Genomic DNA, 27,037 nt, shown 5'->3' with positions numbered 1-27,037 from the left:
TGCGAGTTCACAGACAGGAATTCATGGAATATGAATGCATTAAGAAGACGTCTAAGCTTCGTTATGGCGCTATAGTGGAATTAGAGTCCGAAAAAAGGGCTGCATACCAACATCAATATGCCAACAGACTGCTGTGCTGTTGTTTATCTCATATCGTTCATCAAGACATGCACAATGCCAGGAGAAACATCAGGCAGGTATACACACAAACATGAACACAAGCAAAAATGATGGACACGGGAGGGAGGTAACCAAAGATGAAGGACGGTAAATAAGACTTACAACTCAAGACAGATTTAGATGCGTATGTCATCCACGTGACACGGGAACACTCTCCAGGAACACAGTCCATCAGTGTGTGAATTCTTTATAAAGTATAGAACGTTGAAAGACTGATAAGAAACGAGGAGGGGAAGTAAGACAGGCTTTCAGAGGGGGAAACTGTGATTTGAGGTGGGAAGACAGACACAGGAAGATTATGTTTAAAGGGTAACATTTAAAACTAGGAGGGTGTGATGTCTTTGGAATGAAAAGGATCTCCCTATATCAGTTTCTCAGAGTGCCAAGCCTGAGAATGGCTGCATATCTCACACACACACACACACTGATGTAAAACATATGATCTGCTACAGACATCACTAAAGCCCACAGGCTCCATCCAAGTGGACTTTATCGTCTTGAAATGAATACACAGGCAAGCTCAGGATTTCAGAGTTTTCAAAAGTCCACCAGTCAGGTGAAAGCTCTTCAAAGGCTTTAACCAGGGCCAGTTTGGGGAAAGAAATGAGGACAACCATGATATAGGTTTCTGGGAGGAAAGGATTTAAAATAGTCTGTCCTTAAGTCACAAAAGTTGAATGCATATCGAGCAGATTTCAAGCTCAAAAACATTTAAAGCCATCTTGATCAAACAATTCTGTTGTAATGTCATATGCTGTGTTGAGACTCAGTACTTGAAATTTATCCATATATTTCTCAATGCCATGAGGTGTACTCATAACATGTTTCCTTTTCTCTCTCATTCATCAAGTTGGGGGGAGGGGTGAAAGGTCATGTGTAGAACAGGGACGTACGAGTCGTTTTCTAATGGCATAGTGTGTACTGCTTTGATCTATCAGGTGAGAGGTCAAACGTCACGTATGTCTACACATTACTGCAACACCTGTCTTCAGGTTCGTCTGAGCACTTCTCTGGTTGGAACACTAGAAGCGTGACAGTTGCGTTAAAAAAAAGGAAAAGTTAAAGAGGGGAAAATACACAAACATGTGCTTCTCTGTCCTCTATGTCCTCAATGTTTCGAGTCAAAATAATGATGGAAGTCAGCAGAATGCCGAGCATGAGGCACGGACACACGTCTTCTCACTCACATGAAGGAACCCACAGATTTCTGACAGACAATGCATCATGTCCAATAATCCACTGTGCTCAAGACAAGTCGCATCATGTCTGAGCATAAAAGGACCACCACAGTTTATTATCCCTGTTATGATGAAGCAGTGTCTGTCACTACAGCATTCACAAGTGGGAAAGTTCAGTGAGTACATCAGCAGATTAAAGTGGATTTTAAAACAAGCACAAAGCTCTTGTGTCACATCTACAGATCTAGTCATATTAAGAGAGGGAGAAGCGAGAGAAAGTTGAGAAAGTATTGAAGGAGGTGGACAAGACTGAAAAATCTTAAAAAGCTGAGCTGTGCAAGTCCTTAAACTGGAAAATGAGCCAAAGCAAAGACGCGAAGCTCAGGAGAAAAAAGAGAGAGAGAGAGAGAGAGAGAGAGAGAGAGAGAGAAGGACAGGGATAAGGGAAGACAGGGGTGGGTGTGTGAATGGGTACGTGTAGCAGCATGTCGTCACAGACTCTCAGGGTAAGTAAAGATCACAGCCAGGACGGGGAAAAAACCAAATCATCTTCAATCATTTCTAATCTCTTAAGCAAGACTCCCCTGTGTTACATTACTACATGATATAACACAACTCCACCTATAGCTAGTATGTGCACGCTTAAACGTTTGCCGTTGTCAACCTCACCTGTAATGTATGGTTCCTGGACAAAAAGCATGTCAGTGGATGCCTTTAACAGGAGGAAGCAATTTGATTGGAGCAAATACAAGTATGTGGCAGCAACATGGGAAAAAAAGCTAGTAGGTATGGGGCTAGATTTATGGACACAATGTTAGTGATAAAGGTCCACGAATGTGTAGTGTTAGCGATAACAGTTAAGTATTTTAACAGACTGATAAATCCTAAATTAACATTAGCAATTGTAATGACGATAACACATGTATGGCTGATATTGCTATAACAGTTGAAGTTGAGGGTGGGGGGGTTTATAGAGCAGTGGGCCGCACACACAATGATACAATCCAGAGGAACCTGTGAGACAAGGCACCTCAGACTGTCGCGTACCATGCCTTTTTTTTTTCCTCCAGAGAAACCATTGCTGTTAAATCATGCTTTTCTTTATGCATTTTTTTTATAAGCGAAGTCAGGAAAAAAACGCTTTGCTTTTCAACTCCACTTGATTATCAGTTTTTTTTTTCGTCAGTGAAGCCAATGCATTGGGACGCATTGGGACGTTACAGGCGAGCCCCCCCCTGACGTCCCCCCTCCCCAACACACACACAAAGTACAGGAGGAGAGAGAACAAGGACAATTTGCACAAAGTTGTGACTAGCAGAGTGTATTAAGCAGGTGTAACTCTGTAACTTGGGAGAGTTATCAGGGCATTCTTCAGTTTCAGCAGAGTGCCAGAAAAAAAAAAAAAACATTCTCAAACGTTTCCTTTCCTCCACAATAAAAGCACCTGTGTGCTTGTTTCACAGATTCAATGTAAAGCCTTGTTAAAATGATGCAAGGAAAATATGTGTCACTCTATGTTTCAAATGAAAAGAACTCTATTTTACATGTACAGCCAACACAAAATAATGTTCAGTTTCATTTATCAGCAGCCTTCGGTTCAATTGATCCATAAACGATCCGAGGTTAAGCAGGAAAGCTAATGCTACCAGATCAATCTCACCACTCAAAGACGGAGAATGTCAATAAATATGTGAGTAGCTATAATGAGCAGCGAAAACTGATGATGGTGTAACCCTCTGCAGGAAAAGAGTGATGTGTGTACATCACACTAAGATACTTCATGGGTTCAAATAGTTTAGAACGATTTTTAAAAGACAAAGAGCCAAATAAAAACAACCGACGCAGATATGAGAACAATAACAGCCTGAACGAGAAGAAAAGCAGCAGCGTGTCTTATCAATAAACAAACTACTGTGAAACACACGGACACTGCGCTTATGCAAGATCAGTGAAGTTGAAACCAGTAACCTCGAAAAGTGTAACATAAAAACCTTGTGATTAAACTAAATACAAAAAAAAAAGGAGACCAGTAGAGTCAATGTGAAAAAAAAAATGTTTCAAGAGAGATGGAAACAATCAGAGTATTGTCTCTCTCTTTGTGAGGGAGCTATTAGACCACCAATTCCCCAAGCCTTCCTCCACCAAAAGCAATGGGTTGAAAGGTCAAGACGTCATTGGTAATGGTTACCTAACACTTGACATGAGGTTAAGCCAGCAAGAGAGGGGGGTTTGTAGTGTGTCCATCTTTTTAATTAGGTAAGGTAATAGTGTGCATTTGGCTACAAGACATAAAGAAGGCTAATTTCCTTAAGGGCCATCTTGAGGTCACTGTTGTCAGGGATACAGCAAGAGCTGTCAACTGTTATTGACAGATATTAATGAAGTGGCAGTTTTAACCCCCACCACCCCCCACCCCACCCCCCCACGCCGCAGGTCATCTGTGACACTCAGAAAGAGGTGGTCTGTCTTTTGTTTAAGACAAAAAAACGAAGGCACACGTGTTAAGCACTAGGGCCGTTGGGGGGGTAAAAAAGACATCTTGAAAAATCCTTTACTCGCCTAATGAACCAGCATAATAATATCCCTTTCAGACTGCCGTTTCAAGGTGCTATAGTTAAAGTCGCACTCACACTATAGGCCCACTTGTCCTGTATTGTGCTTTAAGCACGATTGCCCCCCCCCCTTCTCATTCCCCTTCTGGCCTGCACTCACACTGCTCCAGGGCTAACCGGGCCTTAGCATGGTTACCTCGTGTACATAACATTGTAATTCAACACAGCAGGGGTTCAGCAGTACTCGTGAAGTGAAGTGACCTGACACCTCTTCAGAACCAGACCAACTTCTATACTTCATTGGTCCGCACCGGCTCCCATCCCAAGTCCCAAAGAATGAGCGACAGAGTGAGGTGAATGTGAATTGGGAGTTTAACTGAAGGAGAGATATGACATGGAGAAAAGTGTTAAAAAGAAAAAGGAATAAATAAAGAGGGTTGAGCAACCAGCTTTCAATGAGTGACAAGGTAGTTATTCTGTCAGGATATTATATTTAGTGTGCTTTTGAGGTTGCCTAATTCCTTTCACTGTGGCTTCTTGCAGAGAAAGAGAGACAGCGAGAGAGAGAGAGAGAGAGAGAGAGAGAGAGAGTCTGTGTGTGTGTGTTTTACCTTGCCAGATTGGGTGTGAATGATCAAGTGTTTGCATTCGTCTAATCTTTAACTTAAAAGAACAAAGTCTGCCTTGGTAGTGGAAAAAAAAGAACCTTTACACAAATTCTTTCTGCATGACCTTATGAATGAACCCACTTGGCCTTGAGATCCATCAGAACCTGTTTTACAAAACAGCTCAGTCTATCTCCACAAACAACATGTCGGACCTAAAGGTTTATCGACGTTTAAAAACTGAGTGAGAAAGGTTGTTTTCCACGACAGACAGAGAACAACACATCTGCAACAATATATATTATGAGGGTACATTACTAATGGCACCTTTATATCATTTCAACCGACTGCTTACACACAATACATTTATCACCCAAATGGCACAAAAGAAGCCTAACCGGATTCTGCACAGGGCCTGCAGCCAACGCTCTCTGAATGTAGAGTCAACACCACAGCATAAAACAAGCCTTAAATCTCCACTCTTTTCAACTCTAAGTTTCAAGTTCAATCTGAAGTGCGATGATGCGAAACGTGGTGACTTCAGTTAACGTCTTTGCATGTAATGACAAAGTTACTGGCATGAAAAGTGGAAATCACAGATTTTTGTTTTTGTATGGAGATGAATTTAATAAAATGAAAGGCTTACCTGAGACAGAAATGGTCATGGGTGCTTCCAGAGGCCGGTCATTGTCAAGATCTCTGCTTAATCTCAGATCTCCAGTGTCTTCATTCAACAGCAGCAAACTGAGCTCATTTCCAGATTCAAACTTGTATTTTAGCTTATCCGACACATCTGGGTCATGAGCTGGTACTTTTCCTATTATTCCCGATGGAAAACTGTTGGACTTGTTGGTGACGTAGTTGTTGAAAATAATCTCAAAGTCTTGCAGCAGTGGTTTATTGTCGTTCATGTCTACAAGACGGATGTGTACTGTGGCCCGACTCACCAGTGGTGCTGAGGTGGCCTGGACCACAATGACATACTCTGTTTCACTTTCATAATCCAGGTCTGTGAGAGCAGTGAGGTCCCCGTTAAAAATATCGAGCTGGAAAACTTCCGGAACATTCCCCTCCACAATCTGGTACATGATCTGAGCATTGGTGCCCTCGTCCGGGTCCAAAGCTGTGATTCGGGCAACAACTGAACCCACCTGGCTGTTCTCCTCCACGTCGATGAACAACTCATCCCTCTCAAAAACAGGAGCATTGTCATTTATGTCTTGGACAACCACGTGAATGGGAACAGCTGCCTTCAGTGGCGGGACGCCCCTGTCCACAGCATAGGCCTTTAGATTGTAAACAGGAACGTTCTCCCGGTCCAGTTTGCGAGCAGTTCTGATGATGCCAGAGTAAGGCTCGATGAAGAAGTCTCCCTCTCCGTCATCACCGCCCTGAAATGTGTAGCTCAACCTGCCATTTGAGCCGGCATCTCTATCCGAGGCAGAGATCTGGAGAACACTGGTGTACACAGGTGCATCTTCAAGAACAGTCCCTTGGTACATATCTCTAAGAAACTGAGGGGCATTATCATTAGCATCCAGAATGATAATTTCCACATAAGTGGTATCAGATTTCTGAGGGATTCCGTTGTCTCTGGCTATGATGACTAACGTATAGGAGGCCTGGTCTTCATAATCAATCTCCATTTGTGTTGTAATGGCACCTGTGTCTGGGTCAATTTTAAACTGAGGGACATTATCCTCCATCACATATGTGATGCGAGCATTTTCTCCCGTGTCCTCATCTGTTGCACTGATCACAACAACCGTGGAGCCAACTGGTCCTTCTTCACTGAGCAAAACCTGGTAGTTTGCACTTTGGAAGACAGGCCGGTGTGTGTTGGCATCCGTTACATTGATGAACACCTGAGCGGTGTCATAGCGCGTTCCATCACTGGCGGTAATCGTAAGCACGTACTGGCGTTCCTGCTTATAGTCCAAAGGGAGGGCTAAAGTAATGAGACCGCCTCCACTCTGGCTAGTAATGGCAAAGCGGTTTCTGGTGTTGCCACTGGAGATCTGATAAGTCACCACACTGTTGGCGTCCCTATCCACGGCTGTCACTGACAGGACACTGGACCCCACTACAGCGTCTTCATTAATCTTCAGTGCATAAGTCTTCTCTGTAAAAGTCGGTACGTTGTCATTCACATCGAGCACTGTGATGCTGACGCTGGCTGAGGAGGACATCACAGGTATCCCGTGATCTCTGGCCTCCACGCCGAAGGTGTAGAACTCAGTGGTCTCCCTGTCAAGCTCATCGCCAACTGTTATCCAGCCGGTGCTGTTATTAATCGTGAACGGAAAACCAGGCGTGGTGCCAGTCAATCTGTATTCCAAAAGAGCATTTTCCCCTGAATCGCTGTCAATCGCCTGAATATGAATCACTGAGTAACCAATTGCCACATTTTCCAAAACAGTCGCCTGAAAAGGTGTACTGACAAACATGGGGGCATTGTCGTTCACGTCCACTACTTGTACGACCACCATCCCCGTGCCATTTATCAGAGGAGGCCGCCCACCATCCTGAGCCTTGATTCGCAGATTATACTCACGAATCATCTCATAGTCCAGAGGATTGATGACATCAATTACACCGGTGGGAGAGTGAATGTAAAACTGTCCTTTAATATTACCACTGATGATGCTGTAATGAACTTTAGCGTTAATCCCCTCATCTTTGTCTATAGCTTCCACCTGGGCTACTTTAGTGTTGATTGCTACATTCTCTGGGACCTGCACAGTATACCTCTTCTGACTGAACTGTGGGTAGTTGTCATTTTCATCCTCAACAGAGATATTGACAGTGGCAGAGGCACTGCGAGGACCCGGTTCTTTACCCTGGTCGTTGGCCTCTACAATAAGCTGGTATTTGGCTCGGGTCTCCCTGTCAGGTTTCTGTCTGATCTTCACCAGTCCATTTCGGGGATCGATTTCAAAAATAGAGTTCACTCCATCGCCATTAACAATTTTATAAATCATGTTGGCGTTGGAGGGAGCGTCCCCATCAGTGGCCCTGATTGTCATTACTTCATAGCCCACTTCACTGTTCTCCCGGATTTTAACACGGTATTCAATTTGCTCAAACACAGGTTTATGATCATTCCTGTCACTTACAGTGACAGTGAGGAAAGAAACGGCATATTTCCTCGGAGAGCCATTGTCAGTTACAGTGACTTTGAAGACATGGGTGTCTTTAACTTCTCTGTCTAGTGACTGGGCGGTTGTTATGCTCCCTGTCTGAGAGTCAATGTAAAAAAACTCATTCGATCTGCTGTCAAACAAGGCTTCCATGCTGTACTCCAGCCTCCCTGCCTCTCCATGATCCGGGTCGGTGGCTTGCAGTGTGATGACTCGCGTGCCCGCGGGCTCATTCTCGGGCACGGACACCTGATAGTTAGTGAGCTGGAACTGGGGGAGCGCGTTTGCCTGTCGCTTCCCCCTGCGGATCAATTTGTCAGACTCAGTCCAGACGTTTTCCGAGAGGGATCCATGCAGTGCATTGGCTGTGACCAGAGTCAGATTCAGCTGCACGGAAAGCCTGCCGCCTGGAGAGCTGTGCAGTGCGCACAGCAAATTCACGTCGGATTGTCCCGTGTGCTCAAGACAGAAGTCACTGGACAAGAACAAATCCCCATCTCTGAACACTGCGCTCAACTCTCTTCCTGCACACAAACTGTCCTTAAAGACGGTCTTCCGCGTAAAGGCAGGCAAAAGTTCTGTAACATTCAAAAGTAATGCGCCTGCCGGTAAGCAGGAAGTTGCCTTCAGTTTTGAAAGGTATTTAACTTGAATATCTGGCTTACCTGGCGCGTTCTTTCTCTTGTATTTTATAAAGCAGTCCTGGCCGTGGACGAACACATTAAACTGTGTCAAAGTAACGCTCCCAGATGTTGTGGAACATGTTCTAAAATAAACAACCGCAGGGCTCCACGAAGTGAGCGCACACTGAACTTTGCGGGACAGACGGACAACCCCGCCGTGCCTCTCAACTTCAAGAAAGCCTTGAATTAATTTATTAGACAAAGTCCTGTCAATTTTATATGTCCAACCAGGGCCGAGCGACAGGTTTGCCAAAAGCGTCCCGGGCTGTAAAGAATCCGAAAGGTGTATCTCCAAACATCCCGCAAGCGGCACACTGAACAGGACACAGACCAACATCCAACATATCGATAGCTCCATACTTTCAAATAAGCCAAATCCCTTTCAACTTCACCCAAAGTCCTCCGCAAAGGCATTAACTCTCCCTCTCCCAACGCAGCGTTTTCCTGGTATCCCTCATTGTGACGTTTTAACGAGGAAAGAGTCGCTTTCTATCCATAGTGTCAGTATATCCACTGTGCGCAGAGGCTCCGTTAACACATACTGAGTTTGAAATGAGTACAAAATGGCTCCGTGGCTCTCCTCCTCCTCCGCCTCCTCCTCCTCCTCAACATCTCAGAGGCTTATTACCATAAACCTGCTGTGTTCCCGCTCTGGGACGCATTCACAAGGGGGCTTTTTTTCACATGGAGATTTGGGAAGTGGCACTGGGTGACCAATACGCGCAAGTGCATTGTTATTACAATAGGGTGAGAGGACTTGTTGCGTGTTTAGGAGCTGCTCCCTTTCCAACCTATGTTCCTTGATGTAATGGTTAGCAGTATATTTAAAAAGAAACTTAAAAAGCAATGGTAAACTTCAGTACTCCTCTTTTTTTCTTTTCTTATGTTGGATGTTGTAACCTCTGACTGCCAAAACTTAAGCCCGAGCAACTTTTATTATACAGTTAGTTTGCTTAAAAGCTGTTAGTTTAACTGTCATTATTCCCACTGCTGTTAAAAGTAAAATCATAGCAATGTCACTCCTTTATCAACCACTTTTTTTGGAAAGGTTTACAATTTTGTATGTAACCTTTATTTCCTGTGTTCTGTGGTGGGATTGCTGAATGGTCAATATTACCATGTTTTATAGCCCACATGAACACATGTGATTATAAATAATCACATGAAAAATGAGCATGGAAAAATAAGTTGAAAAACTATTGAGAATAGAGATAACTCTTAATTATTCATCAAATAGTTAAATGATGTAACTTCTATGTTCATTTAACCTTTGCACAATCACCTATTATTTATTCCTCCTGATTTTCCTGTTACTTGAGCCTTACTCTTTGTTTGCTGATAAAGTTTTGGGTTTTCTTTTTCTTTAAGAACAGTTTTAGTCGAATATTTTACTGAAAGTTAAAAATTAAGTAAATGACTAAAGTGTAAATGTCTGGTGTTTAGAAATAGCATGTATGCTTAAAACACTTGTGCAACTGGTTCGTCCAATGAATCTGACGTCTTTGCCAAATGAAGTTGATCCATCTATGAGGATTCATTGGGATATACCGCATGTTGCATTATCAAATCGAACATATCCTTGGAGGTTCAACCTGGTAAAGCTTGGATAGAGCGCCCTCCCGTGGATCAATGGATGAAGAACAGCCAATGAACAACGACTCTTGTCGGAATGTTAGTATGAATAAAACAAAGCAACCATACAACTTTAACTTATTTGGTTTATGCACTCATTTGTAAAATATGTTCAAGTATTTACATGTTGGTGAAACGAAAAAGGCACTTATTATCTCATAGATTTAAAACAAACAAAAACAGCAGACTACAAGAGTTGCTTCACAAACATGCACTCAATATGCATACTACTATAAAATACAAGTGTTATAACAAGTTTAAGAGTCCCATTGGGTCTCATAACCCTTTCTTACATCACCAACTGTCTCTAGATATTTAATAATACAGTGTAAGGAAGAAAAAAAACCAGTATCACAATATTTGCTGATCTGTATTAAATATGGTTGCACTCGTGTGAAGTGCACACGCTAAACTAGATTGCAGACATGGTGCCAATGGAGCACAGCTGGGTTTAGGATACGTCATTCACTCGTTATTGCTCGATACATTATCTTTTTTTTTATCATTTTAGTTGACCCTCCCTTTCATCTCCTCTCTCCCTTCTAGTCATTGAACAGTTATAGAAGAGATGTATCACGATTACATCATCATACAGAGCACTCTCAGTATGTTACATGTTGGGCCAGTTAGTAATCACTTTAAATAAATTCTGCTTTATCATCCACCATATCCGCTGCGGCAGCAGCTCAGTCTGTAGGGACTTGGGTTCGAAACCGCAGGGGAGACGGCTCAATTCCCGGTACGGACCAAAATCTGCCTTGAGCAAGGCACCGAGACAGCTGTGACGCACTCCCTGCCCCACTCTGACTTCTCTCCACAGGTCCTGTTTGTGCATGTGTGTGAGAGGCATGTCCCTCAATAACAGAATTCCCCTCATGGATTGGTTGTTGTTTTGTCCTTGTGTTACTGTGTTTATACTTACATTTTTTAGAATTGTAGAACAATTGATTATTAAAAATCCTTCAGAACACGCACCGTGTCACAAAGGCCTGTCAAATAGAACACTATGAATTTCCCCTCACAGAGCGTATTTTTACCACTCCCACTCAGCTGCCTGGTTCAGGAGTGTGCTGCTCCTTATGCTGAGCAGCTGCTGCCAGTCGTTCTCTGCCCCTCTGGAGTGTGAATTCACTGGGCCCCAGTTGGACAATCTTTCCACTGCCCAGACACTCCTCTCCTTTGTAGAGCACAGCAAACTAGGGGAAGCAATAAAAACATGGACTAAGGAAATATCTGCAATACTAGCACTGTAAGAAAGAGGGTCTGTACGTATTGCACACAGCTATAACTACCGTAACATACAGTAAGAGCTATAACAGTACAGTCTTGTAACAGAGGTTGTGTTTGCCGTTACCTGTCCTGGTGTCAGAGCTCTGACTGGCTGGGAAAGTGAAATCCACACGGAGCCGTTCATGTTCAGTGTCACCGTGCACGGAGCTGCGAGGCACACAACGTGATCTTTTATCGCTCAGTAGATAAGGCATGATTTGTATTTCACTTCTCGACCAGAGGACAGCTAACTTACTGAGTGGCATCTGGTGGATGAAGCGGAAGTGACACTCCATCATCTGTGTCCTGACTAGTTCAGGAGGCGGGTCTATGGTTAGCCAGTGGAAACGGTCGGTCTTCAGTGTGTCACGGAAAAGAGCCGGGTGCGTGGTGCTTGGTGCCTTAACCGTGAAAAACACAAGCAATAAAGAAAGTGTGGCTGGCTTGACTAAATATTACTGAGCCCCTTGAGAGACTCACACACACTTAATATTTGAGATTTGCTATACTTTATTAATATATACATAAACTTCAATACATTTTACTATTTCATTGTTTTTAAGAAGTGTAAGCTGCAGGCAGCCTGGGAACGAAGATGAATCTGAAAGTCCAGGCACATTTATTTTGTGGTAGATTATTGATTTGATATATTTCAAATCAACCCCACTAAGGAGCACAGCTGAAGTAATCTCACGAACCAATGAAGATGATTCTCTTCTGAGGTTTGGTCTGAACTACGAGTCGTCTGAATCGGGTGATGGAACGAGTCTAGCAGCCGAGACGCGTTTAATTTCTTAGATTAGTTGAAGCCCAATGATTATATGTAATTTTTTTTTAAAAACCCAACTCCAAACATATCAGGTTAAGCTTGAGGAATGTATACTGTAAATATAATGAAGAATCTATTGTACATGATTCCAAAGTAGACAGAATGATTTTACATCAACGACAGAAAAGGACTTCCTCACCACAAACACATCTCCAGTATCAACATCTTTGTCCACCACGAACCAGGGCTCCTTGGTGCCTCCTATCCGTGCCCTTTGGCCCAGAGTCAGTGTAAACCAGCCTGGATGGAGAGGAGCACACAGGAGAAAGGTGACATTAGGAACGTAGCTGGAGGGTTTTTACGATAAACATGAGGAAAGCAGATGTTTGCCAAACACATGACATACTGAGAGTCCATCTGTTTGGCCTGCGTGATTATGTAATAATGACACATCGGTTCAGAGAAGCATACCTTTATGTTTTCCCATGACGGTTCCATCTTCAATGGAGACTAAGTTCCCTGGTTTAGGTTCCAGATACTAGAAACAAAGAAAAAACAAACTGGTTTACACGTATGTCAACCTTAATGAAAAGATTTTAAGTAGTCAGAAACAACTTAGTGAGGCTCGGCACTGAGCCCTAAAATAGTCTTTAACATGCAGCAATATGAAGTTGTATATAAACACGTCTTTTTTTTTTTTTTTATGTGGAAGTTTAATTCTTACCTCCAAAATAAAGTTTTCAAAGTTTCTCTTTCCAATAAAACAGATTCCCATGCTCTGGGGAGGATGCAATGTGAATAAAAAAACACATTATTATTAATGTCATGTGATGTCATATAAAAATAGATGACGTGCATATGTATGTAGTTTGAGTGGCTACCTCTTTCCTTTTCAGCACATGTTGAAATCCAGCCTCCGCAGCAATCTTTTTCACATACTCTTTGGTTAGCCCGGCTAATGGGAACATGGTTTGTCGCAAGGCATCTTGGGAGATCTGACTAAGGAAGAAGGTTTGGTCTTTGAGGGAGTCTGCTCCTTTATACAACCTGACCGCTTGACAGACGAGAGAAAAATTAGGATAGTTAAAAAGTACGAGCCAGTTAAAATCCAGTTCCAAAACCAGCAAACGATACAAAAAAAGGTTTTTCAATAGAGATAGGAAGCACAAAATAATGAAGGAGAGGGTTGTAAATTCAAGCGAAAGTTAGGTCATTCAAAAATCGAGATTATAATCAAACTCTTACGATTTCTAATCTCAAATCGGTCTCTGAAGAGAGTGGTTGGCAAAGCCGTGTGCACCTGTTGGAACACCTCCTCATCTTCCTGCGACGTCCTTGCATAATGGCCCGTTGCCATGGCATCAGCACCTGAATCAAAAAAATTTTTTTTTTTTTTTTTAAAAAGTAGCACAACAACTATTACAAGACATTTTGACTGCGTTTGATTTGATTTAGATGAATTCATCCCCTCTAGATTGTAAGACGTACCTAGAGAGTTGATAGCATACTTGTGGAAATGATTGAATTTGATGTGCTTGTTGCAGAGAATATCTGGATTCGGTGTCCTGCCCTTCTCATATTCCTTCAGTAGATTGCTGAAAAGTGAACCAAGGTAGAGATATATTCTGGTTAAAATGTCAAAAGAGCTTGTTTTCTCTCTATGCATGAAAGCAAACTAACATTACCTGAAAACGTCATGCCAGTACTCTTTGACATAGGACACTTGATGGAAGGGGATGTCCAGGATCTGACACACTTTGTAGGCGTCTTCACAGTCCTCCTCTGTGGTGCAAACCCCTTTTTCATCCAGGGAGTCCCAGTTCTTCATAAACACTCCTGTTACACTATAACCTGCATATGAAAGAAAATACCGCGTGTTCGTGACAGAACATGAAACTCTGACATTAAATAAGGGTCCAGGTGTGTAACATGCGTTTCTCTCACCTCTTGTCTTCAGTAACAGCGCCGCTACAGAGCTGTCAACACCTCCAGACATGGCGCACACCACGTGTCTAATGACTCCCATGTTTGCAGATTTAAAAAAAAAAATATTATATATATAACTGGATCAAAAAATACAGAGTGACCAAGGTGTGTTAGGTGTTAGTTAACAGCTCCCCATTTGTACTTGCAGTACTGCCATCTTTGCGTTCATTGAAGATAAACGTCCGACTATACACATGCGGAACCTTCGTGCTGGTGGGGAACGCTTAAGATGTTACACTGTGAACTTTAAAAGGCTCCTACTGGGTTTTTTTTCAAGTCCAAACACATGTTAAGGTAAGTGGGTTGGAAGACAAATACACGAAGCATGTTTTTTCAATAACATGACGACTCTTTTTTTTTTAATTTTATTTTATTTTATTATTATTATTTTTTTTTTAACGAAACGTTTCTGTAAGGAAGAATACTGTAAGGTAGCATGGACTGCAGACCTAAACCGAGTTTATTACAGTGTTATTCACAATACCTATCATAGTTTGTTTATGTTTATTTATTTTACTGAAGATGAATGAATGAGATGTCAGAGCAAATGATCTTAAATTACTTGGGGGGCTATCTGTGTGGTTGGAATATTATGTAGGGTAGTCTTGGTGTGTTTTTAGCATCTAACATTATGATTCCGAAATGCAATTTCATCCTTGACATTAAACCGTGTTTGCCTGACACAGATGGGTGAGGTGTCTGCAGATTTGGTCACCCTGGATCTGCTGAGAGAAGCCACGGAGACTGTGAGAAGCAGCCCGCTGGGTGTCATCAACACGCCGATGATCCCTTGGTGCCAGACAACTCTGCCTCTTCACACCAACTGCAACATCATGATCAAACTGGAGAACCTGCAGAGAACTGGTCAGAGGAAAATTTCCATAATTTATCTCACATAACCTTTAAATGTTCATGTGATATCTAATTTCTTAAGGTGTGTGTTTCATTTCATCGACAGGGTCCTTTAAGATTAGAGGAGTGGCCAATCAGTTTGCCAAGCGACAGAAGGATGGTCATTTTGTCACAATGTCTGCTGGAAACTACGGGAAGTCCTTTGCATATGCCTCCAAACACTTTGGATCAAAGGGTAAGGTGGTAATGCCAGAAACTTCTCCGGTGTCCAGATCCATCCTCATACAGGTACAAGGTTATTGACAGTCAGAGTGACTGAAATGCAGTCAGTATTCACATTCATTCAGTTGTAGTGATGCCCGTCTCATCTTCAGAGTTTTGGGTTGGAAGTGGAGCGAGTTCCAACTTCCTGTTTGATGAATGTGGTGAACCGCTGCGTTCAGGAGGACAACATGACCTTCCTGCACTCATATGATGACCTGGATCTGATAGCAGGGCATGCCAGGTAGGATATTCAGGGCTGACGGTGGCCATTTTGGATGATTAAAATCCAACTCTAAAATATCGACATCACTCTGTGAGCTGTGTTTGCATGACTGTGGTTAAACTGTTGAGCTATAAGCTAAAGCCGGGAGTTGAAGCTGTGATCTATGTATATGTGTATGCCCAGTCTAGGTATGGAGTTGCTTGAGGTGATGCCTAAGCCTGATGTGGTGGTGGTGTGCTGTGGTGGAGGGGGTCTTCTGGCCGGTGTAGCTTCTGCCATCAAATTGTCAGGCTGTGATAAGACCACAATCTACGGTGTGGAACCAGAAGGAGGTACACCTAAAACTGAGGAGTAAGGATGTTCCCTGCAGCAACATGAAGTCAACTTCAGCTTGTTTTAATTTTTTGCTTCTTGTTAAGCACAGCATGCACAATGTATAAAAGTTACATTGAGAAGAAGCCCGTGGGCATGGACACCAAGAGCATCGCCTCAGGACTTGCACCGCCTTTTGCAGGTATCACAAAGGATGCTTTTAACCTACTATAATAAGGCAGTGCAGCACACCCTATCAAACATAAAAAAGTACAATTTTAATTCAACCACCTTCTAATTCTGATGTTTTGTGGTGTTGAATACCAAATGAAGTGTATTTTCAAGATGTCGTTCTGCGTAAAGAGAGTCTGCAATCAGCTCATTTTCTTTGCACACCAGGCACGCTGCCCTTTGAGCTGTGTCAGCGTTACGTCGAGGGGATTGTCCTCGTAAGCGACGAAGAGATTCAGAAAGCCGTTTCCATCCTTTACGCTTCTGGGCTGGTGGTGGAGCCTTCAGGCTCCGCTGCAGTTGCTGCCATCCTTAACAACAAGATCCCTGAGCTGGAGGGGAAGAACGTCGTATGCATCATCAGCGGAGGTAACATCGGAAAAGACGAGCTGGCCTACATCCCAGACTAAACAAATGTAAAAAATGTGATTTTAAAAACCTCTGCTGTCTGACTTTCTAATGTCTTAATGTCACAGACAATACATGTTGTCTTGATAGTGTTATGATGAAAAACGTTGGTTACTTGAAGATGAAAACTATAAAATCACTTCATTGACATAATATTTTGTAAAAGTTTTCTAACACAATTTCTCATGAATCTTGATAAAATGAGTTCTTGTCTCGACCATCATGTGAATCTTTTAAGAACATTAAAAGTAACACAATCTCAATAATATTCTAATAAATTCTGCACTTTTTTAATACTTGTTTGCTTCAGTGTATTTTTTTTTTAATCAATCTGCATTTATAAAGACATCAATCTAATTTCAACAACAGCAAATGTTGGTAAAATGTAAAACTACGCAGAGTATGTAAAACTATCTGGATCATAATTGGATGGAATTATGGAAAACCAGGACAAGGTTAATAAAGTGTCATGACTTATCTTGCTGCCTGTACAAATTCATTGACACTTCTGAAAAAGAAAAAAAAACAACTATGTCATGCATGCAGAAAAAAAACATGAATGAATCCATAAAAAGATGTATGAAAAATAAGATTTATTTTCTTTCAGCCGTCAGCATGAGCAGAGCATACATAAGGTATCTTTGTTTATCATTGTGTCACTTCATAAAAAGTGTGGTAGATTTATTGAAAACCGAAAATGTATATTTAGGTAAAAAAACAAAACAACAACAGAGTTTTGGTCCCTTTTCCTGTTGAAGCTATATGACATCCTTGGTGGCCATTCTGCAAACAACTGCATCGAGCAGAGTCCCACGCTTTTCCTCCTGGGGAGTAACTTTATACAGCTGAAACCAGCACAGAGAAAGAAGATTTAGAGAAAAGCTACAGAAATTAAATTACCAACAAAACAGCTGAAATTATATTATTACTTCATATCTAAGTTTATAGGTATATGTTCATATAATCAGTATGTACGGTACATAAATATGTTCCGGATGAGATTTACTAGATGTCAAGCTAAGCACAGACAAATGTAATTAGAAACACAATCATACCTATACATTGTTTGGAAAAGTGATATTAACAAGGAATGTGGGGATATAGAAACCTTTTGGATTTTGGTGTTGTTTGACAGAGAGGAAACATCTTCCACCACCACCTGTTGTCCGTTCACCCTGGCTATGATATCCGACAGAGGCTGTAACTCGTCTTTCTTGTGAACCAGGACCACCATGACCGACTCGTCGCCATCAGAGATCCCAAACCTTTTAAAAGCCTCTGAGATCTGTCAAAAAAAGGAAGGCACAAAAACACTTCTCAGGTGTGTTTACTCATGCTTAATATGTCTGCTTAGCTGATTCTCCCATCCAAAGAAGGTTAATGAATGAGGACAATATTTTCTGTCTATAGATACCAATAAGTCTACTTCTGAAAGAAGCTTTTTCAGATGAGGAGGTGAATGATGTTATGATGCAGAGAATCTTGGGGTTGGGTTTCTTACATTATTAGTAGGTGACAAGTTGAAGATGATTTCAGAGTATAAACTTCTGGTCTTCATTTTTCCAATCTTCTGTAGGTGAACAGCCTTGTTGGCAGCTACTAGGACTTGGAAAGGAGTCACAAGCTGCACATGAAAAAAGAAAGTGATGAAGTAAAAGTGAGTCCTTTTTGGTTAAAAAAAAAATGCAGGTCCACGAATAGTTTTGTCTACTGCGCAGGAAATGACATCGTAAGTCGCCGGCAAGTATTTACACGTAAAAAAACAGAATGGGAAAAGTTTTAACAGTGTACTTAAGTAAATAAAAACTCTCTCACCATCGCGGGGTTGATCAAGGCCCCGTTTACTTCACCTTTCATAGCACACTGTCTCAACTCAGCCGCATTTTTTACGTCTTTAAAAAGTAGCTGGGTCACTATGTGACCGGGAAAAAGCTCTAAATCATGGCTTGAATGCATGCTAGACATTTGTTTCAAATTTAGCAATAAAGAAATCACGCTTCAAGTTAACGCCTGTACATGAGGGGGACCAATAACACGGTGACACCATGTATGAGAGTAGTTCCCCTTTGCTAAATCTTCAATAGAATCAAGAAAGCGGCATATTAAATCATATTTATTTATAATATTGCTTATGTTTAATATGTGCCACGACTATTTGACAGAATTGCTTGTTTTCAAGTAGTTAGAAAAAAGCGGAACTGTATACTCGTGCTAGTTTCCAACCCGAGCATGTTTCCGTACCGCACCGTTAGCTGTGAACAGTTTTGAACTCTTCCGTTTATCGCAACTGGACGAGTTATCCACTGTCGATACGAATTAAGATTATGTAGTGGTTTAAACACGCCAGTCTAGTTGTTATGTGATTTAAATAAAACGTAACAACAGAGACATTTAAACCGTTTTCTCTGTTTGTTTGTTCTTTTGGATTTTTCTGAACAAAGATGGAGAAATGTGAAGGATACGTGTTCACTGCTCTGTGCAGTACGAACTTTTTGGTTTCCTGCCTTCTCTTCTCAAGAGTCACTCGGGAGCAGAGGGAGCCCTACATGGACGAGATCTTTCACATCCCACAAGCTCAGAAGTATTGTCATGGAAAATTCACCGAGGTAGCTCTTTTTTTGTTCGAGTTAAACATCCTGTGTGACGATCAGAGGATTAAGGTTTTTGTTTCATGGGAGCTTTATGATGTGACAGATTGGAGAGCATCATTTAATCCTCAACATATAGGGAGGTATTAGTGGAGGGTTTATGTGCTTTATGTTGAAGCTACATTTGTCTGTTTATTCATCATTATAGTCAATAGTTTCATCTGACTTTATGGTATCACTGATTTTTGCTGTTTATATCAATACTGATAACTTACGTCATCACTGTTTTTTTACACATGTTCATCTACTCCAGTAAAGTATGTTTACATTCAGTTAAACATGACTTACACATGTCACAGTTAATTTCTCACATCTGTGACTCGTTGTAATGTTGAAGATAAATCCTGGTGTATATATTATTCTTATATTTTAGTACTTTTCTACTTTGTATTCTATCCATCCATTCGTTTATCATGAGCCATTTTGATTGTAAAACATGGAATTTCAAGAATCGTCTTCTTTAATGTTCAGATTGGAAATTAATTCAGCAGATATCACGCAGACATTTAACTACCAATTGCTTTACTTCAAAACATATCAAAGTTCATGCATATCTGTCTGTTTACATCTTTACTTACACCTTCTTTTTTTAATCTAACATTGCACTACTCACTGTGAAATCTGACTTTGACTTACGTGCAGTGGGACCCGATGATCACCACTCTGCCCGGCCTTTACCTCGTCTCTGTGGGAGTGATCAAGCCCGTGGTGTGGCTCGCCGATCTGACCGGCGAGGTGGTGTGCTCCACTGCCATGCTGCGCTTCGTCAACCTGTTGTTCAACTGCGGCATCCTCTACCTGCTCTATCTGCTCATCTGCAAACTCCACCTCAGGGAGAAGGTGATTCCAAGATCTACCCACGATTCATTTGTTTGGTCATTTCTTGATTTCTAAATTTGAATTTTTTTCCCCCCCTCTCTTGCAGACACGGACAACTTCACGCAGAGTTCTCTCCGCGCTGTCGCTGTCCACCTTCCCTGTGCTCTACTTCTTCAACTTCCTTTACTACACTGACGCCGGATCCACTTTCTTCATCCTCTTCACCTACCTCATGACGCTTTACGGCTGCCACAAAGCCTCGGCGCTTCTCGGCGTCTGCTCTGTGCTCTTCCGTCAGACCAACGTCATCTGGGTCGCATTCTGCGCCGGCACACTGGTGGCCGCCAAAATGGACGAAGCCTGGAGACTGGAGCACGCCAAAAAGAGGGACGAGAAGACTCCTCCCTCGCAGGTTCCGCTGTCATTCAGCGGAGTTAAGAAAGTGATGCTCTTCACGCTGGAGTTCCTCACGTCGCCCGTTTACATGAAGCCAGTGCTGCTGGTGACCTGGCCTTATGCACTTGTCGGCATGGGCTCCGTTGTGTTTGTGGTGCTGAATGATGGGATAGTAGTGGGCGACAGGACGAGTCACGAAGCCTGCCTTAACTTTCCCCAGCTCTTCTATTTTTTCTCCTTTGCCCTCTTCTTCTCCCTTCCCGTCTCCCTGTGTTACCATCGCGTGCTTCGCTTCTTCCAGGCTCTGAAAAAACAGCCCTTTTTCTTCCTCTTAGTCGCCGGCCTCTCCTTGCTCCTGGTGTGGAAGTTCACTTATGTCCACAGGTACCTCCTCGCTGATAACCGCCATTTCCCTTTCTATGTGTGGAATAGGATTTTTCAGAGGCATGAGATGGTGCGCTTCCTCCTCGTCCCCGCTTACCTGTTTGCAGGGTGGAACTTCCTAGACTCCCTCAAGTCCCGCTCGTTGTTCTGGAGTTTGGCATTACTGGTGTGCCTCCTGGCTGCCACGGTACCCCAGAAGCTGTTAGAGTTCCGGTACTTCATCGTCCCCTACCTGATGTACCGCCTGCATATGCCGCTCCCCACTCTCCCCAGACTCATGATGGAGTTTCTTCTGTACACTGTTGTAAACGCTGCCACACTTTACATCTTCATCAGTAAGACGTTTCACTGGGCGGACAGCACAGCCACTCAGAGGTTCATGTGGTGAGCAAAAGAGACCATGGATGGAAAATGATTTAAAGAGTTCCTTGACTGTAAAATAGATTCTGGTGTCCAAAGATTGGCCCAGCTTTACTGTCCAATGAAGCACGGCACATGTGACATCTCTGACATCTAAGAAAAGTGTTTTTTGTTTTTCCCCTTTCTTTTGATTTTTTTATTTTTTTTTCCAAAGAGGTCAATCGTTCACAGGTTGTAAAGTGTAAACAGGGATTGTCAGTCGTCAATTACGACAACTGTCGGACAAGAGTCTTAACGTTGGATTGGGAAGGTTATGGGTCCATGTGTTGTGAAAGTACTACAACTTGATGAGAACTCACTGTCAAATAAATAATTGTACTGTACATAAAAATGTGGTTAAAATCATTGTCTGCAGGGCGGAGAATTAATCAAGTTGTGATTTTGATTTTTTTTTTTTCCCAGATGAATGGTTTTTGATCCCAAAGTTTTTTTTTTGTTGTTTTTTTTTGGTAGTTAAATTGTAAACACTGTACGCTCTTGTGTGAATCTTATCCCCTGCGATGTAGCCGATGACAAGTGTTAACTGCACACACGAGCTGTAAATGTACTTCAGGAACCCCCCCTCCCCCCGAAAGAAGACAGCTATATTGTTAACCTAATACATTATCTATGTTTGCCATGCTTTTGTCTGGAATGAACGTTTGGGATTTGATTGAACACGTGAGACCCGTGGAATGATTTGTAATTATAAAATGAAAGTCATGGTGTGAGTGTGTGTTGTATGTTTAACATAAAGCCATAAACACCCATTTTATTAGACTCAAATGTAGATTCTTTGTTAACTGTGAAGAATACCACTATGTGGTTAAGTTATGAAGAATGATGTCATCTTACCCTCTATTTTTTCCCCCCTTTTGCTATTTCATCATGCCATGTTTGTGTGTGTTATGTTATGAGGAAGATCCCAGTACAATCAATGCTTGACTATAGGTTGAGTTCAGAAATGTCATTTGCACTTTGTCAGATTGATCTGTCCTTTGAGGCTCTATTCATTCATACGGGTGTTCAAAAGATGTTTTTTTTCTCATTTGTATTTTCTTTTTTCTTAAATCCTACACTTACTGTATTGTTCATTCGGCTGTTATCTGCTCCTTTTCTGCTTTACAGTTTTGTGCAAACATTTCAATAAAACACATACGTTATAAACGTATTGTTATGTTTCTTTACAGAATGTTTGAAGTAGATATATACAGCTAAAATGGTTAAATAAAGTGGTTTCAGTGGGGAACACATCTAAACAACTCTACCACAAGGAGGAGCTCTAGGACACAGCTGGATTCTTCCTCTGAACAGCCCGCTACATGAACTTGCACTAATTCTCTTAAGAGTGTACCAGGAGTCACTTGCAAAGGTTACTCTCCCCCATGTTGCATCATGACCAAGAGGACTCATGGCTGTACTAGCTCAAAAGGGTGCTTCTACTCGATAGGCTACTGAGAAAAGGGTCTGAATACTTAATTTTTTCATTAAATTTGCAAAAATTCAAGATGGGGTGCTGAGTGTACATTAATGAGAAATTAAATGAACCCTTTTGATTTTAGCAATTGGCTGAAAAAAACAAAGAGTGGGATTATCTTTTATTTGCAGTCCTCAAGAACTTTGGTTTTGGTGATTAATGTATTTATGGGTTGAGACTTTTATATGCTCCCCCAAAAGCATTATTGACTTGAGTCCCTGCTCAAGTTTTTTACCTTTTGCTTTGTAGCCTGTTAAGCCCTCTAATGTTTTCTCCCACAACAGGGAATGACTGAGTATTCTTACCTTATACTAACTGGTTGAGGGGAAAGCAAACGTGGTGTGCAGTGGTGCGTGCATTTGCAGTTGTTTGAAAGACGTCTAAAAAATAAAAACAAAGAAATTCAGAATTTCACACGTGCTTCTGTAGGGTTGTCCTTCACAAATTTGCCAGATTTCAGTATCTTTTCGCTGGGACGTGTGCCTGTCTTGTTGGTGAGACAGCTGGGTGTGTGTAACATGGTGACTGTGTGTAAATGTGCACAGACAAGATGAGATTCTGTTGAAATGTGTGAAAGTACTGAGTGAATCCAAACGAAATGAATAAGAAATTAACATCAACATTTGCTTTGTTTTAGTGCTGTCAATTGATTAAAATAAACCATTTTTTTAATTACAGACGTTCTTTAATATTTGTGCTGCTAAACACTGATAACAATCTGAATCTCAGTCCTTCACTTTGGCCTCAATGCACATATGCCGATGGATGGATGGATGGATGGATGGATGGATGGATGGATAGATAGATAGATAGATACTTTATTGATCCTGAGGGAAATTCAAGAAAGCTGGAAGACAAAACTATAGTAAATGAGAAAAGCGCTGCTCATCTCTCCGCTCAGTTTTACTCTGTCTTTCCACTGATGTTTTGTTAGTGTCAAAACTTTATATATATATTTTTTTCCTGTCAATCAGTTTTCGCAGCACGTGAGTCGCGCGTGCAGGAAGCGTCTTGTCAATAACAACAATCATCATAATAATGAAACGAAAGAAAATAACTCAAGCTTTATAAACAGCGATAAGAGTAAATGTATACTATACAAAAAAACAGGAAAGATTCACATAAATAGATGTATTCAAAGCATCTCAGGCTGTGTTTACAGTCTATGATTTGCGTGCGCGTGCGTGTGTGCGCATGTTGCTCAGAGGAGGCAGAAAGGCCTTAATGTAGATTGTTATTGAAAATTACAAGAACGTTTGGATATGTTCAAAGCTGGAAGACAAAACTTTATAAAGTGCACTTGCAAAAAAAAATGTTTAGGCCAACCAAAAAGACAACAACACAATCTAAAAAGGAGATTAAAGCGTTAAATTTGAGCAGGAAGTAAATTAATAAAGCGAGGGGGCGGGGACGTAATACGTCACCACGCTGAAACGAAACTTCTTGAGAAAGAGTCAACACAATTTCAAGTTTAGTCTTTGCCTTCTAACTTTGCAGGTAAGAAATAAACTTTTGTCAAAATGTTTATGATGTAATGATGACATCATGTTCATGATGTAATGCACAGTTTTAACAGGTATTTAGACCATTGAATTGCATATTTGCTTTATATAATCTTTCTAGATATGGCAACTGCCGGCCGTCTGCTGACAGAGGAGAGCTTCATATGCTCCATTTGCCTGGATTTGTTTTGCAAGCCAGTCTCAACGCCATGTGGACACAATTTCTGCAGTGCTTGTCTCCACAAGTATTGGGACAGCAACGTCACATGCCAGTGTCCATTTTGCAAAGAGGTATTTTCTCCAAGACCCCAACTTCAAGTCAACACTGTGATGGCTGAGCTAGTTGATTCAGTTAAGGTTTCAATTCAAGTCAAAGCTGCACACCCGGAGCCTGAACTTCCTGAATCCTCAGGCGTTCTTTGTGATGTTTGCTCCGAGATCAAGCACAAGGCTGTTAAATCTTGCCTGATGTGCCTCGTCTCTTTTTGTGAAGCACACCTTGAGCCACACTTGAGAGTCAGTAGCTTGAAGAGCCACAAGTTATTAGACCCGGTGAAAAATCTTGACGACAGAATGTGCAAGACGCACAGCAAGACTACAGAACTGTACTGCAGGACCGACCAGGCCTCTGTTTGTGTCCTGTGCTTCAAAGCCGAACACAAGGGTCACGATGTCGTCACGCTTGAGGAAGAGCATGAAGCAGTCGTGGCAAAAAAAGACGAGACGATGACGAACATCCAACAGATGAAGCAGTCACGATCTGAGAAGATAACAGAAATTGAAAACTCGGCTGCTGCGTGCCAAATCAAAGCTGAGCAAGACAAAGAAGCCAGTGTTGAGGCGTGCGAAGACTTGATCCGCTTTATCCAGAGCAGCCAGACCAAGCTAGTCGAGGCAATTGATGAGCGGTACAGAGCAACACAGCAGAAGGCTGAGGACTTAATCACTGAGCTGAAGAGGGAAGTCAACGAGCTTGACAGCAGAAGCAGTCTTCTTGAGCAGCTGTGGCAGTCTGACGATCACCATCTTTTAGTCCAGACCTTCCCAACCTTATTCTCTTCTTTTAAGAAGGACTGGGAGGACATCGGTGTCTACAGCGATCAATCCTTCAAAGCAGTAACGTTGCTGAAACAGAGAGTAGGTCAAATAATGGAGGAGTTTCTTGAGGATAAATTTAAAATAATGAGGGAGCATTCAGTGGACCTAACGTTTGACCCTGAAACAGCATTTTACTCTCTTGTCATAAGCAAGGATGGAAAACAAGTCAGTGAAGTAGAAGGAAGACAGCCTCTTCCCAAACATCCAAAGAGATTTGAGGTGTATCCAGATGTTCTGACAAAGGAGGGGTTTTCAACTGGGAAGTTTTACTATGAGGTTCAAGTGAAAGGAAAGACAGACTGGATTGTTGGAGTGGTCAAAGAGTCTGTTGATAGAAAGAAGGAAACATCTGCGTCAGATCAAAATGGTTACTGGACCATTACGCTTGATGATGGCATTTATAGTGCACTTTCAAAACCATATGTCAAAATGACACTGAAAGAAAAGCTCCAGAAAGTTGGCGTCTTCGTGGATTACAACGAAGGTGTGGTTTTTTTCTGTAATGCCGATTCTGAATCACATTTATATTCCTTTACTGGCTGCTGCTTTACAGAGAAACTGTATCCATACTTTTGCTGTCAAGGACTTGAAGGAGGGAAGAACTCGGCCCCTATTGTCATACTCTAACCCGTGTGCCTTAAACTCCCTGAGTGTGTTCCTCTGGACTCTGGACTCTCTGTGAAGATGATAAAAAATGTAATGGTAGTCTCTGTCATACCCTCAACAAGACTCATGAAAGTAGAACATAAACCTAGCCTGTATAAAATTCTGTTTCTAATTCTATTTAGATATATTAGTTTGTTCATGCATAGTTTGGTTATTGAAAAAGATTTGATTGATCGTTCCTGTGTAATGTTTGTAAATGTGGGTGTAACGTGTGCAAAAAGTAAAATGCAACACGGAGAATTATGGAGACAATCGAATTGATTTATTTTTACGAGCAAATAAAGTTTATAATTAACAGAACAGAAAAACCTTCTCCTGTCTTTGCCATGCTACCTGCTCTGTGAGGCCTGCGTGTCAATCAATAGCGGTCAGCCCACTTCTTTCACTCGTGACTCCTGCTTATGTGCTGCAGCCCCCTCACTGATGTGTGTGTGTTTGAGTGATGGAGTGAATGCACACATTATCATCGAGTGTGATGCGTGGGCCGATGTTCTTAAGCACCACTGATGGAGCTCATCCATAACCGTGACTAAAACCTGATGTGTTTCATTGTATTTCATTAATGGAACACGAGCACCTTTTTGTGTAAGCGGCAAATAAAATGTCATATTTTTCAAAGTAGGTAACACAGGGAACGCTCTCGATATGAAATGAGTGAGTAAATAATGGAAGAGAAACATATGCAGTATGAACTCCATATGGAAAAATGACTTCCTTATGAAGGGTGTATTTTCAATTCCCTAAGCTTTGTGATCAGCTGTGCAAAATAGTGAATGAAATTTAGCGTGCTGCCAGGAACAATTTCTGCCCTGCAGCAGTTTAAAGTCACATATGAGGGCAGTGAGCTCTCAATGGATTCATAGTGCATGCATGTTGTGCATCACAGTCAGTGATGACCCAGTAGGCGTTTTGCCTTGAGCGGTCATTGAAAAACAACTGCTGTGATTTCACTGATTTGGATAAAGGAAGAGGAACACACTCTCTTTTCAGCTGTATCTTTCTTGAGACCATTATTGATGCATCCAAATGTCATCAGGACTTTAGTGATGTACTTGGTGTCAGTAGAGACAGTTGTCAATGATCTATTTTAGGATAAACTATTAAATCTTCACCTAATACATAAATGCAAGGAAGTAAAAGGAAGTCCCCTCAAATAGTAAGTCTGCTCAGACTAAGTAAGGAACACATTTAAAAACATTACTTGAGATCAATACCTAGCATAAAAAGATAGGTCTCTGTCATGTGATTCTTGCTAATTTATTTTGTCATCAGGTTTATTTTCCTGTAAAAGTTCCACAGTTTAAATCCATATGTTCCACTTCTTTATATACAGAGTAAGCATAGCAGAGTAAGCATGCCATACT

At 41.7% G+C, this 27,037-nt stretch overlaps 6 protein-coding genes across 7 annotated transcripts in view; 3 read left to right on the top strand and 3 right to left on the bottom strand.

Annotated features, from left to right (window-relative positions):
- Positions 1–8,885, bottom strand: part of celsr1a (cadherin EGF LAG seven-pass G-type receptor 1a) — a 65,861-nt gene extending 56,976 nt beyond the window's left edge. Inside the window, exon 1 of the mRNA XM_079335156.1 lies at positions 5,162–8,885. Coding sequence (XP_079191282.1) covers positions 5,162–8,696 — 3,535 coding nt within the window. The 5' untranslated portion in view covers positions 8,697–8,885. The remainder of the gene's footprint in view (positions 1–5,161) is intronic.
- The window catches only part of LOC306817815 (L-threonine ammonia-lyase-like), a 310,968-nt gene extending 294,387 nt beyond the window's left edge, over positions 1–16,581 (top strand). The window contains exons 1-7 of one of the 2 annotated variants that reach the window (XM_079335008.1): positions 14,240–14,288; positions 14,681–14,858; positions 14,953–15,134; positions 15,221–15,351; positions 15,517–15,665; positions 15,758–15,847; positions 16,045–16,581. In XM_079335008.1, coding sequence (XP_079191134.1) covers positions 14,681–14,858; positions 14,953–15,134; positions 15,221–15,351; positions 15,517–15,665; positions 15,758–15,847; positions 16,045–16,286 — 972 coding nt within the window. In that variant the 5' untranslated portion in view covers positions 14,240–14,288 and the 3' untranslated portion in view covers positions 16,287–16,581. Of the gene's footprint in view, positions 1–14,239; positions 14,289–14,680; positions 14,859–14,952; positions 15,135–15,220; positions 15,352–15,516; positions 15,666–15,757; positions 15,848–16,044 lie in introns of those variants that run through there. The other variant, XM_079335007.1, reaches the window with a different exon arrangement.
- trmu (tRNA 5-methylaminomethyl-2-thiouridylate methyltransferase) lies at positions 10,039–14,171 on the bottom strand. The gene is made up of 11 exons (XM_079335006.1): positions 13,953–14,171; positions 13,694–13,859; positions 13,497–13,603; positions 13,254–13,376; positions 12,890–13,062; positions 12,733–12,786; positions 12,480–12,546; positions 12,208–12,308; positions 11,496–11,640; positions 11,325–11,407; positions 10,039–11,166 (listed from the first exon to the last, which is right to left on the bottom strand). Exons 1-11 carry the CDS (start codon positions 14,032–14,034, stop codon positions 11,017–11,019), a joined length of 1,251 nt encoding a protein of 416 aa, XP_079191132.1. The 5' UTR covers positions 14,035–14,171; the 3' UTR covers positions 10,039–11,016.
- A 279-nt stretch (positions 16,582–16,860) lies between the features above and the next one.
- On the bottom strand, positions 16,861–18,405 carry tprkb (Tp53rk binding protein). Its single transcript, XM_079335182.1, has 4 exons — positions 18,100–18,405; positions 17,786–17,908; positions 17,393–17,569; positions 16,861–17,129 (listed from the first exon to the last, which is right to left on the bottom strand). The coding sequence occupies exons 1-4, from the start codon at positions 18,247–18,249 to the stop codon at positions 17,043–17,045; spliced, it is 537 nt and encodes a 178-aa protein (XP_079191308.1). The 5' UTR covers positions 18,250–18,405; the 3' UTR covers positions 16,861–17,042.
- Positions 18,406–18,509: 104 nt separating this feature from the next.
- alg10 (ALG10 alpha-1,2-mannosyltransferase) lies at positions 18,510–22,098 on the top strand. The gene is made up of 3 exons (XM_079335181.1): positions 18,510–18,890; positions 19,575–19,772; positions 19,858–22,098. Exons 1-3 carry the CDS (start codon positions 18,726–18,728, stop codon positions 20,917–20,919), a joined length of 1,425 nt encoding a protein of 474 aa, XP_079191307.1. The 5' UTR covers positions 18,510–18,725; the 3' UTR covers positions 20,920–22,098.
- Positions 22,099–23,842: 1,744 nt separating this feature from the next.
- LOC306818239 (zinc finger protein RFP-like) lies at positions 23,843–25,981 on the top strand. The gene is made up of 2 exons (XM_079335689.1): positions 23,843–23,904; positions 24,031–25,981. The coding sequence occupies exon 2, from the start codon at positions 24,033–24,035 to the stop codon at positions 25,632–25,634; it is 1,602 nt and encodes a 533-aa protein (XP_079191815.1). The 5' UTR covers positions 23,843–23,904; positions 24,031–24,032; the 3' UTR covers positions 25,635–25,981.
- The last annotated feature ends 1,056 nt before the right edge of the window (positions 25,982–27,037 follow it).

Source organism: Symphodus melops (assembly GCF_947650265.1).
Source record: "Symphodus melops genome assembly, chromosome: 22".
Lineage (NCBI taxonomy): Eukaryota > Metazoa > Chordata > Actinopteri > Labriformes > Labridae > Symphodus > Symphodus melops.
This window is presented reverse-complemented; position numbering and strand designations above follow the sequence as displayed.

Coding starts and splice junctions, on each gene's coding strand:
- tprkb (XM_079335182.1), bottom strand. CDS start 18,249: ATGTCTAGCATGCATTCAAGCCATGATTTAGAGCTTTTTCCCGGTCAC. Junction 17,909..18,099: donor CCTTGATCAACCCCGCGATG/GTGAGAGAGTTT, acceptor TTTCATGTGCAG/CTTGTGACTCCTTTCCAAGT. Junction 17,570..17,785: donor ACTTGTCACCTACTAATAAT/GTAAGAAACCCA, acceptor TTTTTTTGACAG/ATCTCAGAGGCTTTTAAAAG.
- LOC306818239 (XM_079335689.1), top strand. CDS start 24,033: ATGGCAACTGCCGGCCGTCTGCTGACAGAGGAGAGCTTCATATGCTCC.
- trmu (XM_079335006.1), bottom strand. CDS start 14,034: ATGGGAGTCATTAGACACGTGGTGTGCGCCATGTCTGGAGGTGTTGAC. Junction 13,860..13,952: donor GCTGTTACTGAAGACAAGAG/GTGAGAGAAACG, acceptor TTTCATATGCAG/GTTATAGTGTAACAGGAGTG. Junction 12,547..12,732: donor TTGAAAACTTTATTTTGGAG/GTAAGAATTAAA, acceptor CTTTGTTTCTAG/TATCTGGAACCTAAACCAGG.
- alg10 (XM_079335181.1), top strand. CDS start 18,726: ATGGAGAAATGTGAAGGATACGTGTTCACTGCTCTGTGCAGTACGAAC. Junction 18,891..19,574: donor GTCATGGAAAATTCACCGAG/GTAGCTCTTTTT, acceptor ACTTACGTGCAG/TGGGACCCGATGATCACCAC. Junction 19,773..19,857: donor AACTCCACCTCAGGGAGAAG/GTGATTCCAAGA, acceptor CCTCTCTTGCAG/ACACGGACAACTTCACGCAG.